This window comes from Gouania willdenowi, chromosome 21, assembly GCF_900634775.1.
Source record: "Gouania willdenowi chromosome 21, fGouWil2.1, whole genome shotgun sequence".
Taxonomy (NCBI): domain Eukaryota; kingdom Metazoa; phylum Chordata; class Actinopteri; order Blenniiformes; family Gobiesocidae; genus Gouania; species Gouania willdenowi.
In genome coordinates, this window is record NC_041064.1 from 32,973,309 (window position 1) to 32,993,835 (window position 20,527).

The following is a 20,527-nucleotide window of genomic DNA, read 5'->3' on the forward strand; positions in this document are numbered from 1 at the left end:
TATACATCCTATCTGGTGGACATGTCAGCCCCTCAAAATTGAAAAAAGTTGGTTAGTGTTCTGGTCTGGAACATGTTTGGTCCTTCAGTAAACAACTGAGCATATGTCTCAGCTCGCTGTAATTTGATCAGCTGTGATCTATGAACATATACTGTTCACATCACTAATGATTAGTCACATATATGCATTGGTTTTTTGGGAGACAGACTTTAGAAATCCAAAAAAACTACTTTCTTTTTTACTACTTTCATTGGCCCATAACTGCATGTGGGAGTGTAAGAAAAAATCTGATCTCAGTTTTAATTTATAGTATAGAGATTACTCTTTCTGGAGATATAAAACATATTTTTCTTTATGTGACTCGTTTTTTATTTTAGACCCTAACTTTGAGTTATTTCACAACTCGCAGATAGTGAAAATCCTTTACTTGAGGACATTGTAGCTTACCTCTCTGTTTTATATTCATTTATTGAGGAAGAAATATCGGTATTGTATTAGGGGACAGCGTATGGCAACATATTCATATTTTTTCCCAGGCCTCATTCACTTTTTCTGACTTCTGAGAACAAACAGGGAGAATTTTTTTTTTCTGAAACGTGTGTAGAACGCTTTACCAATGTAGCGCAGCAGTGAGATATTGTAAATAAAGTTAGCACATCCTGCACAAATGGTGCTAAAAATGTGATTGCTGCTGCTTGATGCCTGCTGCTACTGTACAACTAGTAGAATAAGAATCATGTAATTAATCAGGTCAACCTTGAAATGATTTAATGTGTTCCCAAAGAAAACCAGCATGAAAGTCTGGGACATTAAATCCATCACTTTGAAACATTTCAAGCCTTTCTCACACATTTTTTTTTAGACTTTTGGGTCCTGCATCACTCAATGATGAGGTTGAAAATGGATCAGGAGTTAAATTTAGAGCGTCTGCTGCTCTCTGTAGTTTTACGGCCGTGCTTTGTATTTACACGTTCACGTATAATAACACACACGCTCGCTCTGCGGTGCATCCAGACTGCACACATTTCCTGCCTGGTGACGTCACGCAGGATAAGATGTGAAACTAACGACCACACAGAACCTTTAAGTATAAATGATACGAGAACCTGCAGTGACTTCATAGAAAGTGTGTTGGGATTTACATTCAGCCATTAGGGAAAAATCTAATTACAAACTCTTTTCAGGAATTTGTGATAAACCAGGACATTCAAGGTTTTTGGTCTGGGAATATTTTTAGTTTTTATGTGATGGGGATGAGCAAGTTTAAAACAGCAGGGCCACAAAAATGTGATTATCTGAAGTGATCGAAGGGTCACATGATCCACATTGATGTCATCATTTAGAATAATGAAAAGTCTTAGCATTAACACATGGAACTTTGTATATTTTGTTGGATTATTGTATTTTCTTTTTTTGCTTCTTTTTTTTTAAAATGTTTGTGTTTTTGGATTAATTTAGTGTATTTTTACCTCTGACGAGGAGGTTGTGTTTTTGTCTATTTATTTTTTTGTGAACAGTCCAACTAAAAAACTAATGCACGAGTTTTGATGAAATTTTCAAGAAATATCCAAAATGGGTTTAGGAATAAGTAATTAGATGTTGGAGATGATCCGGATCAATATCCTAACCCGAATCTAATATTTAGGTGACAATGCAATGTGGGGACTGCTATGGTGGGCGGAGCTCTGAGTGCTTTCTAGTTTTTTAGTTTGTCAGTTAGCAGGATTATGTCAACTATACTTAACAGATTTTGTTTTATATTTTTTGTTGTGTCATGTTGTGTATTTTTCTTGTCATATTGTCTTTTGGGAGTAGTTTTTGTGTATTTTTGTTTTGGTGATGTATGTTTTTCTGTTTTGTTTGTATTTTTGTAGTGGTCGTGTATTTTTGTTGTCCTTTCATATATTTTTTCGTAATTCTGTTGTTTTTTGGAGACATTTTGGGTTTATTTGAGTTTTTTTCATGTGTTTTTGTTTTGGCGTTGTATATTTTTACGTTTAATTTTTTGATTTTTTTTGAGGTGGTTGTGTACTTTTGTAGTGCATTTTTGTGTGTACTTATCCATAAATCAGTTGTTTTTGGAAATATCTTGTTTTTTTTTTTTTTTTTTTTTTTTTTAAATGTATTTTCATTCTGTGTATTTTTCTGTCACGTTGCATTTTTTTGTGTGTTTTTGGAGTCATTTTGTGCTTGTACTTTGATAATGAGGACATTGGACATCAATTTGTAGGTGCATACACCTGTTGCTCAGTGCATGTTTCCTGCTGCTCTGACTGAGCTCTGCTCCGTGCTCCTCCTCAGTGTGCAGTGAGAGCAGCGACTCAGGGTCGGGTTCTGGTTCTGGAAGGTCTGGAGAAAGCAGAGAGGAACGTTCTTCCGGTGCTCAACAACCTGCTGGAGAACCGAGAGATGCAGCTGGAGGACGGACGCTTCCTGATGTCAGCACAGCGCTACGACAAGCTGCTGCAGGTCTGAGCGCAGCAATCATTCACATAACAAGGACGTAGTCACACCTTCAGAAACACTTTAGATACATTTTCACCAGTAAAGGTATTTATCATTTTTACCTCAGTAACTATTTATGGCCTTTCATGCTGAATTTCTTAAGTTGTAAATTGACAATTTTAAAATAAAAAAGAGCCAGTAACATCAACATGTACACTGTGTATATATATATATATATATATATATATATATATATATATATATATATATATATATATATATATATATATCCTTTATTTATCCCTCATCCTTTATATTTATCATTATTATTATTATTATTATTGTTGCTGGGTTGTTCTTTGTTTTTTTATTTTTGTTGTTGTTTGTTTTGTGCACCAACTACCAAGACAGTTTCCTTGTACTGTCCTTAAAACTGTAGTTGGCCATTAAAAACATTTCTGATTCTGATTCTGATGTAAGTCTGTATACACTGTATGAACACTACCATGCACACAGTGCATATAAGGATTATTGGGCAGTGGCCCCATAAATTGTTATTATTGCAATGCAAATCAAAAATCATAATACAATTAAGATCAGGTGGCAATGACATGTTATGACATTATTTTTGCACAAGAGTTAGGGGTGGATTGTCCGGTTTTTGAGTGTCTTTTTGCGATCTGCTGGGAGCAGGCTTAGTAAGGATTAGTGCATAAAGTGACAATATGTGCCAGCTCAGATATGTTTATACTGCATTTTATTTTAACTGAATGTATTATTTGAGAAAGTTAAAGTATAGAAATAAAATAGTTTGAGATGGTGTGTGGTGTTTTAATTTGAAAAAAGAATAACATTTAAGCTCTGCTCTATCTATTTTTGTGATATTGTTTTTAAATTAAATTGTGCAAAACAGACAAATAAAATAAATAAATCAAATAAGTCAAAAAAAATGAAAAATTCTGCTGACCCCATTTAATTTCCATGACCCCAAGGTTGAAAAAGTCTGCTCTAAAAAAGATTTGAATTATATATTATGCTGTTTTTAAATTGTATTTTTAATCATGTGCAGCGCTTTGGTGAACTTTGGTTGTTGTAAAACACTTTAGAAATAAAACTTGATTGATTGATTGCTCTAATTGAAGATTTAATTTGCATATTTATTAAATTCAATGTATCATTATTATTATTATTCTTAATAATAATAATAATTTAAAAAGGATATGGTTTTTGCGCTCATTCACTCCTCTCTTCCTTACCAGGATCACACTAAAGAAGAGTTGGATATTTGGAAGATTGTCCGTGTCAGTGAGGATTTCCGTGTCATTGCTCTAGGTCTTCCAGTTCCAAAATACAAAGGGAACCCGTTGGATCCTCCTCTGCGCTCACGCTTCCAGGCCAGAGATGTTTACTTCCTTCCCTTCAAGGTTTTTATGCTAATTAATTAATGAATCAATTAATTGATTTCTTTTATTTAGAGTTTTTATTTTTTGGTGTTAAAAATACAGTTTAATTCTAGGGCCCGATTTTTCAAAAGGTTTAATCCGGATAAAATTGATTCGGATTTTTCTTATCCATGATTCTAAAAAAAGAAGTGGCTCGCGATTTATTGACCGTGGTAAAATGTGGGTCCCAGGTTGAGGCTAGTTGAGAATAGACTATAATGCATGATCCAAATGTAGTATTACTTTTAAAGTTTCATTTACATTTTGGGCCTGAAATCTGTTCTGAATCCACCCTTCTGATGGGATCAGTTTAATCCAGATTTTTTTTTTTGGATCAAAACGATCCCAATCCTACAAAAAAGTTCTGAAAAACCCAAACTAAAGGTTTGATCCAGATGAAAACCAAGATTGGGTTACGTGATCTAATCCGATTACGTAATCCAGTTTTTCTTTTGAAAAACCCATTTTGAAGATTTGATCCAATCTGTTATCCAGAATCTGAGTTCAAACATTCCCACTGAGGATAGACTTTTCCTTTCCTTCCTCACACACTCACAGCTGTCCCAGCATGTGTCCCTACCAGTTTAATGTGGTACATCATTCCCAGTACATTCTCTGTGTTCCCAGGACCAGTTGGAGCTCCTGTACTCGGCCGGACCGAACCTTCCTGCTGAGAGGTGAGAGCCACACTCTGAAACCTGCTGGTCTCTGTGTTCCTTCCTTATTTTAAAGTAGCTGCGTCCGTCCTTTGTGCCGTAGAGTCTCCCAGCTGCTCTCCTTCGCCACCACACTCTGCTCCCAGGAATCCTCCAACCTGGGCCTTCCAGACTTCCCAGTAGACAACCTTCTGCCTGCTCTCCACATCCTGGTGAGACTGTGGTGAAGCAGGAAGGTTTGAATCCAGCAGCAACTCACACACTGTGTGTGTGTGTGTGTGTGTGTGTGTTGCAGAGCTCCTTCCCCATGCTGTCGTCGCAGCAGTTGGTTCACAGACTTTACCCCTACAGCAGCATCCTGGGAAAGGACGGCCGCAGTGCTGTGGAGGGCGTGCTGAGCGTAGGTGGCTTTGCAGGTTCTCCCACATACACTATCATTGGATTTATTTAATTACTTATTGCCTTATTCAATTCACTTAAACAGAAATAGAATAAAATATTAATAAATACATACAAACTAAATGGAGGCATGTTAAATGATATATTTAAATAGCAATAATTGATCAAAACAAAGAACAATGAGTACAAAACCCAATATTTGAATAACAATGAGATTTTAAAACTGCTCTTAAACATATTAATATTAATCATTTTCGATATTATAATTTAAAGAAAAGTAGATTAGGCTGAAGAATAAATGGCAACTAATTCAATTAAGTCAATTAAAAATAATAATAATACAAAAGTAAAATGGTGACAATAAAACCAAATTATAATAAACCTTAAATAGGTAATCTTACATTATTGATGGAAAGTATAAGTAAAGTCACTCTGACACAGCTTTTATGTGAAATGTGTTTGTCACAGTCAGGAGAAAACTGTTGTTTTTTTTTTTTTAACTTTAAACCTATTTTATTTGATTCCTTTTCCCCAAAAAATACATTTTGACACCAAATGTTTCATTATAGCCATAACTGAAGATATGGCTATAACGATATGGGCTCTAGAGCATTGGTTCCCAATCTTTTTTTTGTCCTGTGTACCCACTTTGCATCTCTGTCAAATCATGCATAGCCCCTCTTCATATAATAAGTACCCTCTCCAACTATTGTTATCCAAAAACTGTATTCTTCTTCTTCTTCTTCTTTCTTCCTACTTTCATATACTTTTTCATTCATGGAACAGCACGCTCTCTCAAACCCCTAACTGTGTCTCGAACATTGGTTTCCTAAGGCTTAATCTACAAAATTAAAACAATAAGTAGAATTTAATGACAATTTATTTTTAAAATACCAATGTAACTTTTATGCGATTACTTCAATACTAAGTAAATACGGTCTCCAATGTAAAATTATCGTCTCCTATTGTCGGAAGTGTGATAAAATGGCCTCTACAGCATAAAATAAAATAATCCTCTTTAAATATATTAGAGGGAAAATATAGTATTTTATTGAGCAATAGTGCTGTTATCTTGTGTTGAATTTGCCTAAAATGGAACTGGGAACGTTTCCTGATTATTTTTTAATTAATTGTTAAATCTTTCCTAGTAACCCCTGCAATGTGCTCCTGTACCCCTAGGGGTATGCGTACCCCTGTTTAGGAACCACTGCTCTAGAGTATTTCCAGCAAATTGGCGGCCATTTTTGGAAAAAAAAAGCCATCTATTTTTGATACAAAGTGTGATCTGACTTGTGTCTCAGGATAAATGTATTTGTATGACCCTAAGGTGCTTCCATACCAAAGACACCTGTGCAGTATGAGTTGAAGTCAAAGGCCTTTTTTTGGACTTAACCTCCATAATATAAACTGAGCAGCTGGGTTTAATAATAATAATAATAATAATAATAATAATACATCTGATGATGATGATGCGTCTGCGTTCCGTGCCATGTTTCAGAGGTTTGAGCTTCTGGATGGTGGACGCCAACGATCAGCAAGCTCCGTGCTGAGTGTGTCCACAGCAAACAGCGGCGAGGGTCGAGCTGATGTGACCATACGAGTGTCGGACAAGGACGTGACCTTCCAGGTATCACAGGCCCAAACCAGAGGGATTCTCATGGGGAGGGTCTGTCACACTCTGTGGATCAGAGACAAAAGAACGACATCATAGAGACTTTTCAAAGTAAACCTTTTCTGATCCGAAGCCATTTTTTTTGTCCCCAGGTTCCTGCAGGAACCAGGAAGAGCAGGTCCACCAGCAGCTCAGCTTTCATCAACACACCCAGTCATTCCCAGCTCATTGCAGACATGATGCAGTCCCACATGGTGAAGGACATGTGTCTGATCGGAGCCAAGGTGGCTATGACACTTACACACACACACACGCACACGCACACTAACAGCAGTGGTGTGTGTGTATGTGTCACAGGGCTGTGGGAAGTCAGTGATTGCCAAAGAGTTTGCAGAAAAGCTGGGATACAACGTGGAGAACGTCATGCTCTACCAGGTAAACACGTCACTGATTTTCACCCTCAAATCCTTTCTTTTTTATTGCTTTTCTGTTTTTAAAATGTCCAAAAAAGCCATTAATTTCAACCTCACATGTAAACAGAACAGAACAGAAATGCAAAATAAAGCCTTTGAAATATTAAGGTCACCTGCTACATTCACTTACCAGTGACGTGCGGCGTCAGATGCACACATTTATTAACCCAATAGAAGCTTATATGCATTTCTTTAAAAAAAAAATATTTTATATTTGCAAACAGAGAGCATTTATTTTATTATAATTTTACTTTTATTCATTTTTATTTTGCATCTGCAAGAATATCTTCATGCATATCTTGTATGTTCTTGCACTGAAATGGTATGACTTTGAATGAATTGTGATTGTTCAATTTTGGCCTTAATTAAAAAAGTCAGTTGTTTGGAAAAGTTGATTGTTCTTAAAATTCCATATGTTTTAACAATACAATAGCAAGAAAAACAAGATTTTTCAATATATATATATATATACATATATATAAAACAACATTTCAATAAAATTTATGCTTTTTTTATTTGTTGGGGGGCGGGGTTTGAGGTTTGCCTTCCTTTGCTCATTTTCAATGGATTTGAGAGGAATTCAAGAAGGCATCACTTTTGACATGAAAATGTTTAAATCATACCAAAAACCAATTTATGTGGTCAGATGAACTTTCTCTGATAATTGTTAGTAATTTACATGCTATGATGACTGGTGAGGCTCTGCCACTGTTACTGTTACTTACACTGAAAGATTGATTTTGGACTAATTTGTTTCTACTCGGGTTAGAGGAACATAAAGCAGATCATTTTCTAACACATGCTGCATTGAATGCTTAAAGCTTCCATATCTCAGTGTGACTTCCATCCTATCTGCACATGGTGTATGTGTTGGATGAAGTTCTGCGTTGGCGTGTCAGCAGCTGCATGCCTGTGTGCTTCAGGCCTTATGTATCCCTGCATTATGCTGCAGCTATTTTTAGCGCTCCAAGGTCAGGGGGCGCTTTGCTGTGGGAAATGTGGGATCTTTTAACTGGTAACTCATCTGGAAAAGTTTCTTCTTCCTCCTTCTAGTTTGTGTCATCAGTGCAGTCATTGGCCGGTTTGGGACTCTTGCTTTTTTATCAAGCTGTGCCATCATTTATTACTTTTTCATCTTAAAACTAGCTCTTAAAATGACTGATGGATTTAATTCATAAATACTTCCATGCCTGCTCTATCTGCTCATCTTCTTCCCCTGTTTTTCCATGATATTCCAGGATATGACAGCCAGGGACCTGCTCCAGCAGAGGTACACGCTCCCCAACGGCGACACAGCGTGGAGGCCGTCGCCGCTGGTCACCGCAGCTCTGGAGGGCAAACTGCTGCTCCTGGATGGAATACACAGGGTTAACCTTGGAACGCTGGCTGTGCTCTCCAGGTGCAAAGCTTTTAATTTGTAACATTATTGATCAATTATTCACCAGGAGCACTCGGAGAGAGCGCAAACCCTCCGCCAAGCGCCAGATATCCCGTTGACAGTTAATCTAGATCAGTGATTCTGATCATGGTACCAGGATCATTCACACTTTAAAGGCTTGGAATACATTTTCATCCTCATTAATAATCATATAGTAGGTCCAAATGTATGGACATCCATTTTTTCAAGAAACCGTGATTAAATGCGCAATCTGGATCCGATCCAGAGGAAATCCAGTTGTGTAATTGAAGAACCAACTCAACGTAACTTAGTCAATTACAAATAGAGATATGAATTTTTGAAATTTAGCCAATGATGGGAGAAAAGGATTTTTAAATTTTTTCAAACTGATCCAGAATCAATATATTGATTCAGATCCTCTCAAAAATCAAAAGGAATCTTCTATGGTGTAAGGCAGGAGAATCAAACACATTTTAGTCCAACGGCTGAATACAGAGCAGTCCATCTTTAGTGGGCCACAGGTTGGAAAATGAGTTATTTAATTATCATTGTGATCTAGTTTGCACTTAGTATAAATAAATGATGAAATTTGTACGGCACTGATATCGGAGCAATAAGCGACAGATATCAGTCCCTGCAAGATCTTCACTTTCAATTTAATTTTGGACTTTGTGACCAATTTTATGTAATTTGCTGAAATTTTGTGGAATAATTCTAAGAAAATTGTAGGATTTTGGAAAAATTGAGAGTTCTTTTAACAATTTGGGATTAAAAATGACTGCCATCATGTGATATAAACACGAGCCCTGCTAATATTGTAGAGTTTCATTGAGTTTGTGTATTAGTTTGGAGATATCTACAACTGAATTAATTTATTTTGCAAACTTCTTTTGCTTTGTGCTGTGGACTAACTTGGATGCTCTGAAGGGCTGGACTTGGCCTCCAGGCCTTGAGTTTGTGCCTCAAGGTCCATCTTTGGTAACCGTTTTGTCAAAATCCTTGAAGTACTTTAGACGTAATCTTGCAGTCAAACAAACAAGGTGGTGGAGGTAATTAATGTAAAAGTTCAGGATTTGCAGAAATGTTTGTAAATGTTCAATAATTCTTAGCAAGATTATTTAAAAAAAATAATGTCTTAAAGGTGCAGTTTGCGACTTTGAGATCCCTCTCTCCCCCTCCCTCCCCGCTGCTCTTTTGCCCTGCCTCCAAACTATCCAAAGTCCCTCCCTCAGAGGAGCTAACAAACTAACGTTAGCAGACAGCAATATCACAGTAATATAACATGCTCTGTTAAAAGCATATGACTGCAGCAGCAACAACATAGCGTCACTTACAGCAGCCACACGGAGGCAGCTGCGCGCACATGAACACATGCACTACAGAGTTCTAGTGTAACAATTACAAATCAAACATAATGTTAATCAAGCAGCAGTGATTGCCTTTCAAGCAGAAAAGTCACCAATTCCGTCTTCTACTCCTCCAGACCATACACTGTAAAAAAGATGGCGCTCTAGCTCTGGGAAAGGGGCGGGGCGGGGCCTGTGAGCAACAGCTGTCAGATAGCCCATCAAACACAATCCTGGCTCTGATTGGTTCTTTTTGCTCAGTCGCAGTGCATTCTGGCAATCTGCCAAAGGCAGCTGGGGGGACTCAATGAGTCTGTTTTTTTTCATACAAACTTCTAGTTTGAGGTAAAGCTGTCCTTACATAGTGACAGCTTTAGCAAATATGACAAAAAGTCACTTTTTAAGAATTGCAGACTGCACCTTTAAGGTTTCATTTATTCAGACAGCTTTTTTCAGGAAATCTTCTTTGATATCCTAGGAATCTTTGATCTCCTAGTAGATCAAAGTACATTTCCTGAAAGTTGTCTGATTAAATGAAACCAAAACATATTATTCCAAATACGTCTTGGTTCTATTGTCTCTTTAAGTGATTTGTCATATTTCTAAATTGTTTGGTTTGTGTTCAAAGAATGTTAACACATTCAGAATTGACCTTTCTGCACTCAACTAAACTAACAAAACTGTTGGAATAGTCATTTCTATTTGGTTTTCATACTGTGATTTTTTTCCTATGTGGCTCCTGAGGTAAGTTTAGTTTTTAACCCATGTTCTCTCGTGTTCTGTGTTCACCAGGTTGCTCCATGACAGAGAGTTGGATCTGTATGACGGGACGAGGCTGCTGAGGTGGGATCGATACCAGACGCTGAAGGAGGAGCAGCAGCTCAGTGATCAGCAGCTGCAGGAGAAGTAAGAACACAATCAGGAAGAGCCCCGCCCCTTTACCCTTTGACCATGCTCCGACAGCACTGTGGGATTTAACAGTCTCAGAGGAAGACAACACATTTACCGTCTGCGATATTCGTAATCCCTCACCTGAAATGACTTTTGGAAGGAATATAAAAAAAGCCACAAAAAAATGCATAGGAGGTGTTTTTTAGTGCCAAAAATATCATTTATTGCAGTTCTCATCTTTTCTTTATCGTTTATTAACCCGTCAACTAAAAATCTAATATGTTTGAAAGGAATATGAAATGTCCACTGCACAGAAAGATCATTTCAAATCAAACAGTTCATCACAGCGTTAGATTTTATTTATGTAGATTGTACTCAAAACTATATTTCCACTTTAAAAAATGAAAAGCTTCTCCATTAACTTGCTCGCCCACCATCTGTTGGAAGTAGGAATAAATGGAGATGGGCTGTGACTCAGTTTTTAGGTCCCGACCCAGCAGTTCAAAGCTTTAGAGGCAGAAATAATAGAGGAGGAAAAACAATGGAGGCTTTCTGCACACAGCACACTGCAGAGGTTTGTGCTCTCGGTGTTGTCGAGTTCATTCTAAACAGCTTGTGTGTGTGCGCGCATGTTTGTGGTGGGCTGTCTGGGCTCCATTGAACCCACTTCCTCCGCCCCCACACTTGTGGCTCAGATGAGTATTTTTGTGTGTATTTCTGTCTACGTCTGTCTACCTGATGAAAGGAACAGGAAAAGCATGAGTTCCATAGTGGTCAGAGTAGAGAACTGCAGCCCAGGAGGACCAGAGGTTCAGGGAGTCATTTGGGAATAAACAAGCTTATCGCCACTACTGGGGGTCCCTGAGAAACACTATTCTTAAAACTGAGTGAAGGCCGAAAATTAGAGCAGCCCTTGCCCTAATTTTGTGTGGCCCTTTAAGTAAACACACAAAATGACTTTAAAAAACTTGCAAAATACAGAAAAATAACAAAACACACATAACAACTCAAAAAATGCACAAAATGAAAACTGAAATACACAGAAACAGCAAATATGTACAAAATAACTCCAATAATACAAAACGACAACAAATAGACAACACAACTACAAAAATGCACAAAATGAGAGAATTGCACAAAACACACAAAATGTAACTAAAAACTCGCAAAAAGACAACAATAATGGAAAAAACATCAACAAAAAGACACAAAATGAGCTTGAAACCTTTTGTTAATTCATGTATTATAAGATTCACAAGATTACAATTTAATTTAGCAGACGCTTTTATCCAAAACGACGTACAACACGAGCAGTTAGAGTTACGGACTTTTCAACATCCCACAGTGATGACCAGGTTCCAAACCTGCTTCCTTAACCATTTCGTCACAATCTTAGTTATAGGAGCCATGGATTTCTCTACCTCTAGGCACATGAGAGATGTTGTTTACACCCTCAGCTATACGAGTGATGGAAGCACTAGGAAAACATGGGTGGAAATAGTGCATGCAGTTATTTTTTGTAACTTCCTAAATTCCCTATGTTTGAGCCTCGAGTCTCCATCGGCGCTATCGCTGAGTCTACAGCCACACAGTCTTTACAGGATGTACAAATCACAACAGGTCAGTTAATTAATTTAATTTAATTTTTAATTTTAATTACTTTATTTATCCCTGAAGGGAAATTAGCTGGAGATGGTTTACTGAGCGCAACCCAGTCCTGCCCAGTAGCAATTCCCACTACAGAACTCACCGTGCTGTCCCTTATGGAAAATAAAGCCAAATTTATCACAACATGTTGACATCGGGCAGCTTTTTGGTAATAAAAGTGCTCATGAGTTGTATTTTTGGTAAGGGTGCGAAAAAATATCTATTCACAAAGTATCTGGACATTTTAGTGATATTAAGTTAATTTTTTTCCAGAATTGTTAAAAGCAGTGGTTCTCAAACTTTTGTAATTCTGAATTCAAGTAGGTGTACCTCCTTTGTCTAGCTACAAGATTTTGCTCAGAATATTGTGAAAAAACAACGATAGATTGTATTAATGGAATGAATGAATAATAACGCATTTTAAAAAATCTCATTTTGTAAATAAGTGAATTTAGTGCCTACTAAATAGATTTATTTCTACAGTTTTTTTATCATTTACAATCATCTCCGTCCTGATGTGAGACCAAGAATGACTCTTGTATTTCCAGTTCATGTTTTAATCAAGATCATTTCCATCATCATTATTATTAGTGCAGCGGATTAATTGCATATTTCAAGAGAATCGTTTACTTTGGTATGAAAGCATGAAATTTTGCACAGATTCTCTCTAAGGGCCACTATTTTGAAAAAAGGCGTTGGCGACTCATAAATTCAACATGGTGGCCATTTTTCAAGGTCATTTTCTGGTTATTATATAACCAGAAAATGCTCGGTTCGAGCCAAATGAGGTCAGTGGAAAGGTCTGGTCCGCCCGAGTCCGAATATGTGCATCCCCCAGGTAGAGTCAGGACTGTGCCCACTAGAGGCAAAACACTCAATCACCTCAAAAAACAAGGGAAAAATCCAGAAATGCTCAGATCTGGTCAAACGAGGTGTCAGCGGAAGTTGACAGTTTTTTTCTGAAATAGTGGCCCTTAGAGAGTATCTGTGCAACATTTCATGCTTTTATACCACAGTGAAATATTTTTTTACTCATCTGTTGCACTATATGATTATCATTTTAAACTAAAATAAACATTATAAAACAACACATTTTTACTGTTTACATTTTTTAATTTCCCTCTCTCTCTCTCTCTGTCTCTCTCTCTCTCTCTCTCTCTCTCTCTCTCTCTCTCTCTCTCTCTCTCTCTCAAGTACCCCCTGTAGTGCCATTGTGCACCCCTAGGGGTACACGTACCCCTGTTTGAGAAACACTGGTTTAAAGAATATTTAAACCTTTTAAAAAATGTTGTCTTTTAATTATTTATTTTATTTTATTACCATGCTTGCATATCTGGTCATAGGTTAACTCTAGGGTAGTAGTATAGTGCTCTTTACTGTGTAGGTAGTTAAGACTGACTGACTTGTGATATGCATTGGTTTCATTGATTTTTGTTGTGTTTCTAGAAGTTTGTGATTCAACTTTTGTTTTTGGATAAGGAAAATAAGGAAATTAAAATTGCAAAATTCATTTATATTGAACCGCAATACTTGTAGAAGCGTAACAAATCAGAATCGCAATATAGATAGAGTCGCACCCAAGTATATTGATAAACTCAAATCGAGACAAAAGCATATCATCCCCGCTCTAATTTCTGGTAAGAATGTATGTATCATATTTTGCCTTTTTTAGAAATAAATATTGTGATATCACCCAGCTTTATGTGAAACTATTGTTTGTTTCAACCAATGACTGACTTCAGAGTGTAACCAGCTCACACACAGATTCAGTCACTTGTTAAAATGATCACCAGTTATAAAACAGCAATCAAGCAAGAGTAAGATTAGAGTTTGTGTCAGAAATTCTGCATCTGATTGTGAAACTGTGGCTCTAACTTGCCCAAAGATCCAATGAACGCTGTGTGTGTGATTCCAGATCGATCTTCCCCATCCATCCCTCCTTCAGAGTCCTGGCTCTGGCTGAGCCTCCTGTGGTGGGATCTGGTGGAAGCAGCAGTGGTGTTGCTGGTAAAAGTCAGCAGTGGTTGGGACCAGAGCTGCTCACCATGTTTCTGTACCACAGCGTCGCTCCGCTGGGCAAAGCTGAGGAAATAGGTCTCATCCAGGGCCTGGTGAGACCACACCCCCACATCTAAACATCTAACTAACGTCCACTTCTATCTAACGCACTCCAAACGTACAAGGAAAGAAATGGAAAATGGTAGGAAACCAAAAACCATTAGAAATTAGAATAATCTGCACTAAATACTGGTAAACCACTATTAGTTCAGCTGATTCTTCACCATCAACTACACACACACACACACACACACACACACACACACACTGAATCACTCATTGGTGGGTTCTTCTCCTCTCTCAGTGTCCCACTGTTCCAGAGGAAGCAGTGGAGCAGGTTCTTCACCTCACACACAGTCTGCGGCAGACAAACGACCCCACGGTGAGTTTTCCGTCAGAAATGATGATCATTTCAAATGTTCACACACTGGATTCTCATGTTTGTTTACACAGCTTTTATTAACAACAGCAGCACAATGTTTTTAAGGGAGTGAACTGTGTAGCCCTACAGCTATTATCTGCTGTTTTAGTTTTTTTAGGCTTTTTGTGATGCACATCAGACACAAATGACAATAATAAGGATGACAAAAACACATAAAAGGCAACAAATATACATAAAATGAACCCAAAAACACACAAAATACAACAAATATACACAAAATGAACACAAAAACATGCAAAATATAAGAAATATATACAAAGTGAATCAAAAAACATAGAATACAAGAAATATACATAAAATAAACACCCAAAATACAACAAATGTACACAAAATGAACACAAAAACACGCAAAATAATAGAAATATATACAAAGTGAACCAAAAAACACATCAAATACAAGAAATATGCACAAAATAAACACAAAACTACAACAAATACACACAAAATGAACATACAAACACATAAAACTACAACAAATATACACAAAATGAACACCAAAAACATCAAATATACATGGAATGAAGACAAAATGACACAAAACTACAAGAAAGAAAGGAAAAAAAACAGAAAAGAGAAGAAAGAACAGAGGATAAGAGAAGAAAAAAGACAAAAGAAATGATCATTAAAGGAAAATACTCGTTTCTCCTCTGTTCAGTTTATCCGTTTGTGTTGGAACTGATCCGTCATCACGAGCCACTTCAAAAGAAAAGCACAGGAGACGGAAGAATCCAGTGTTTTTCCATTATTTGTGACACAGTCAGAGAGCTTAGTGTTTTGAGGTAATAATCTGTGTGTGTGTCTGCACGTGTCCATGCAGGCCCAGTCTCTGGCCTCGTCTCTTTCTACCAGACAGCTCCTGAGGATTTGCCGTCGTCTGTCCAGGTATCCAGAGGAGAGCGTGGCTCGATCGGTGAACAAGGCCTGTCTCTCCAGGTACACACACACACACACACACACACACACACCTCACAGTGCCTCGTACATCTCATACATCTGTGTTACAGGTTCCTGCCCAGCCTGGCCAAGGCGTCCCTGGATAAGAACCTTAAGAACTGCTCCATCAGGGACACAGACTCAGCTGATCGCAGTCAGGACGCCGTCTGTGAGTCACTGCTCATCACTTCCTTTCAATAAATTCACAGTAAACAAATGAAAATAAAACCCTATTTGTATAAACTTTATACACATGTTAAAAGAACAGGGAATATCTTTTTTTATCTATAGGCGTAAAGAACAAATGATGCTGTGGTTTAGTAAATGACAGTACATTATGTTGTTCAACTAAGGTAGAAAACGATGGAGGAAAACAACACACAGGAAGCAGATCTCATGCAAAGAGCAGGTGTATCAGTGAAACTGGTGCTCATTATAACTGGTGACATCCAGAATCCAAAATATGAAAAATGATGAAATATTTTTTTGTTGTTGTTCATTTGATTCCTAATAAAAATATTTACTGCAGATTGTTAATTGCACTTTTTATTCAAAAGAAGAAACATGAAAGATCATTAAAAAAATGTTTATTTAATTCTATTCAAGACGCTTTGATAATAATGACTGTACATTGTTAATACAGGCTGCAAAGTTAAATTTTTTCACATTTTCCATTGGTGGCGCGCTTTGAATTTTTTTTAATGAAAAGGTTAAGGTTGACATACACTGTGCGATTTTTGGCCCTGTTTTAGCTGATTTTTTCACTCGTGTGTCTATTTTTGGGATCGGCCCAAGTCTCAGCTAAATCGTGTAGTATACGTGGTGTAGTATACGTGGTGTAGTATACGTGGTGTAGTATACGTGGCGTAGTTTACGTGGCGTAGTTTACGTGGCGTAGTTTACGTGGCGTAGTTTACGTGGCGTAGTTTACGTGGCGTAGTTTACGTGGCGTAGTATACGTGGCGTAGTATACGTGGCGTAGTATACGTGGTGTAGTATACATGGGGTCACGAGAAACGATTAACACCTCACGACCAGCTCCCGATCTGCAATCGTATGGTTGTAAGGAAATCAAACCTGTTTAAAATCCTGGTCGCTCCTCGTGAGGGTATCTCACAGTTGAAGCAGTTCAACAAGCCGGCTCACCTCAAACTCTCACACAGCGCATGCACAAACACCGTAGGACCGCTGTAAAATTGATGGACTGTACTGCCCACGTCTGTCCAGCCAGTTCCTGGTCCATCACATCACCTCCTTTTCTTTTTGCTGAGATTCATGAGTGTCTCTCCACTTCCGGGTTCTTCTTCTGTTTTAATGGTGACGCTTCGAGTTCTTCTTCTTCTTCTTCTTCTAATTTGTACGTTCCATTACCGGAATCAAGACCCCGACGTGTTGTGAATAGACGTACAGTGTGAGCAGTCAGATTGCAGCAGAGTGTTGGTCCGTATAGTGAGAGAACATGAATCGTGAACACATTCAGACTTGATTTCAATTGAATCGCACAGTTTGAGCTGGAACTGAGTACAACGATTGAAAAAGTCGCACAGTGTCTGCCTGTCTTTAGCTCAAATAAGGTTGAAAAACACAGGTGTAAATCCAACAAAAACCTGCTGTAGACGACAGATATGCATTTATTACATCTGTCGTTAAAATCAGCTTTCTTGGGGCGGTGTGTAGCTCAGTGGGTTGAGCGCCCGCCCCATGTACGGAGGCTGTAGTTCCTCACCTGCAGCGGGTCCAGGTTCGATTCCCGGCCTGGGACCCTTTCCTGCGTGTCATTCCCTGCTCTCTCTCACCCCCTTCCTGTCAAGCAACTGTCATATAAAGGCCACTAGAGCCAAAAAAAATCCTTTAAAAAAAAAAAAAAAAAAAATCAGCTTTCTTCGGACTGTAGGCGGGGCTACAACTTGAACAGGGCGAATCAGAGACCAGTCACAAGATAACATGATCACTAGTCCAACTCTGACACCATCTATAGTTAGAGCTTAAAGGTGTCATGTCATGCTATTTTTCACCCATCTCCATTTGTTCTAAGAACCCCAGAAACATAGTATTTGAGGTTTATTTTCCCAAACTCGCCTGTTTTCCAGAGTTTTAGCCTCTGAAAAGTCACTTTCTGAGCAACTCTACACAAACAGGCTGATTTGTGTCCTACTTATGCATATTCATGAGAGGGCGTGTCTATAGACGGGACACGTAGGGCCAGAGGACGGCCCGCCCTCCTCCCACCCACTCCGTAGCTGAGCTCATTCTGCTTTATGAACACGACAGAGCATGGGGGCGGGGCGTTCGCCAGTACATACACAGACTGTAGAAAATACATACATAGCACTGCACGAAGGACGCTGAAATGCTCACCTTCGTGGGCGTGTTTGTTTACATGTTAATCAGGGTAGAGAGCTTCCTGGAAGCGCGGCTTCTCCAGCTCAGTGCCGCATCAAATTCGTCATCGACGTGGGAACGCGTCATCAAATTGTAGCGAGTGGTTTGGGTTCACCCTGCAGTAAGAAAGGAGCAAATCACCCTCTAACTAACGATTGAGGGAATCAATGAAAAAACACTTTGTGCATGCGTATGAAGCCCTAATAGCACTTTATGATGTTTAAAGCACAGAAACGTCCATTTAGCTTAACATATTAGCCTAATGCTAACCGTCGTGTCGCTTTCTGCAGGTTCTGTGAAGGATGGCGTGTTGACCATTGGCAGTGTGTCCGCTCCAGTTTACTGTCCCAGTGAGAAAATGAAGGTTCCTGATGTGCTCTTCTATGATAACCCCCAGGTACACACGCACATACACACACACGCACATCCACATACACACACATGCACATCCACACTTAGACACAAAAACATTGTGTCCTTTATATTAAACAATTCTCTTTTTATATTAAACAATCCTATCTCTGTATTATCTTGTGAGTTTTCATAATGCATTTTTTGGTTTTTCGCTGCCTATTTAACGTTTAACTAACTAGACCGAGCTGCATTTCTTCTGTTTCCAATGTTTCATTGTATTAACTTTATTTAGTATGATGCATCCTATATTACACATGTCAAACTCAAATACGGCCCCTTAGACCATCCAATTTGGCCGTAGTAGAAAGTAAAAAAGACAGAAAAAACATAAATCATAAATATTTCTGCCCTTCTAAATACACAAATTCATTGAAACTCCACAATATTTGGAGGATGGTAATTTTCCCACACTTTTATCACATGACTGCAGTCATTATAAATCCCAATTGTTCAAAGAACTAATTTTTGCTGAAATTATTTCACATAATTTCCCCAAATAAAAAAAAAAAAAAATCACTGAAATTTAAAAGGGAAAATCCTGCAGAGACTGGTATCTGTCACTTATTGCCTGGATATTGTGGGCACCATATCTACTTTATGTATCATTTATACCTCAAAGTGCAAATTTGGGGAAATTAGTGTTGAAATCGCTTTCTTTTCCCTCCTAAAATCTGTGGCCTACTTGAGATCAAACTGGTCCGTATTTGGCCCCTGAACTAAAATGAGTTTGATGGCCCTGCTTTATTAACTTTCATCTTTCTGATTTGCTCAGAATCTGACCTACATCCCTCTTTTCTCTGCTCTCCTTCCTCACGTCCTCGTTTCCTTCTTTCAAACTGAGCTGCTTCTGATTGGCTGCAGCTCATTAGGGAGCAGAAGCAGAGGAGGCTGATGTCACATTTAAAAACAAACACAGTTATTATTTTTCAGTTTTGGGGAAATGATGTGATGAATGTGTGTGTTTTTTCTGCTGTGTGCAGCACATGATGGTGATGGAGGACATGCTGAAGGACTTTCTCCTCGGGGAGCATCTCCTATTGGTGGGAAACCAGGTGAGCAGCGTCATATCACATTTGTAACTTATTACCGTCATTTCTGAAGTAGAAGCCCTGATTTTTCTCCTCTGTTTTTCTTTTTTAAAACTGAGTGTATGAACTAATACAACATACAAAATTTTATGTCAGTTTTTAAGTCGGCAGCAGTATCTAGTGAGTGAAATGTGAATTGACTGATTTCTATTTGGAGGCTCCTGTGCAGAGATGGGCACCTTCTATGGTAGTGGGGACCACAAAAATGTGATTGTTTGATCCGAGGGCCACATTATCAACATCCATGTCAGTGTTTAGAAATCTGAGCATTAACACGGGAAAAAAGAAAGTTCATTTTGTTCATTTTGTGTTTTTGTGCAAGACCTTGGCTGATGTGAATTCTTTTTTTTCTCCACAGGGCGTTGGGAAAAATAAGATCGTGGACCGATTCCTGCACCTCCTCAACCGGCCCAGAGAATACCTGCAGCTGCACAGGTGACTGAGGTTTTAAAGCACTCAGACACTCAAACACCACTCAAGATCAATAGCTCTATCAATTACTCCATCACACCGCTGGAGAACAAGATCAGAACTGCCTCTCCACAGGTGGACGAGGTTAACTGGTGATCATGTTATCTGCTGATTTCACTGCTTTAAATGTGTGATAATGGAGCTTAGTCACAAGTTGAAATGGTCGCCAGCTGAAACGTAACATCTTGTTACGTGCCCACCGGCCATTGTACACTTGACAAAAAAACTTCTCATTACTTCTTTAATGGCAGATTTTGTTTTTGCCATGACATTTTTATTGAAATTTAAAACCACAATAACTTCATGTGTATTGTATTTGCATGTAGTTTTTTTGACCCACACACTGAATGTAAATACAACCCAAAAACTACATGTTTAACCTAAACCTAAACACAACTTTATCACCACTCCTGTTTCCCATTCAAGATT

General features: G+C 38.2%; 1 protein-coding gene across 2 annotated transcripts in view; it reads left to right on the forward strand.

The window, feature by feature from the left end:
- vwa8 (von Willebrand factor A domain containing 8) overlaps positions 1 to 20,527 on the forward strand; it is a 92,972-nt gene that overhangs the window by 11,756 nt on the left and 60,689 nt on the right. For both annotated transcript variants that reach the window (XM_028436114.1, XM_028436115.1), the window contains 17 exons: positions 2,302 to 2,469; positions 3,705 to 3,869; positions 4,515 to 4,564; positions 4,647 to 4,755; positions 4,839 to 4,943; positions 6,441 to 6,569; positions 6,707 to 6,838; positions 6,912 to 6,989; positions 8,266 to 8,426; positions 10,565 to 10,678; positions 14,226 to 14,421; positions 14,673 to 14,750; positions 15,628 to 15,743; positions 15,815 to 15,912; positions 18,416 to 18,522; positions 19,520 to 19,591; positions 19,986 to 20,062. In XM_028436114.1, the coding sequence (XP_028291915.1) occupies positions 2,302 to 2,469; positions 3,705 to 3,869; positions 4,515 to 4,564; positions 4,647 to 4,755; positions 4,839 to 4,943; positions 6,441 to 6,569; positions 6,707 to 6,838; positions 6,912 to 6,989; positions 8,266 to 8,426; positions 10,565 to 10,678; positions 14,226 to 14,421; positions 14,673 to 14,750; positions 15,628 to 15,743; positions 15,815 to 15,912; positions 18,416 to 18,522; positions 19,520 to 19,591; positions 19,986 to 20,062 (1,955 nt within the window). The remainder of the gene's footprint in view (positions 1 to 2,301; positions 2,470 to 3,704; positions 3,870 to 4,514; positions 4,565 to 4,646; positions 4,756 to 4,838; positions 4,944 to 6,440; positions 6,570 to 6,706; positions 6,839 to 6,911; positions 6,990 to 8,265; positions 8,427 to 10,564; positions 10,679 to 14,225; positions 14,422 to 14,672; positions 14,751 to 15,627; positions 15,744 to 15,814; positions 15,913 to 18,415; positions 18,523 to 19,519; positions 19,592 to 19,985; positions 20,063 to 20,527) is intronic.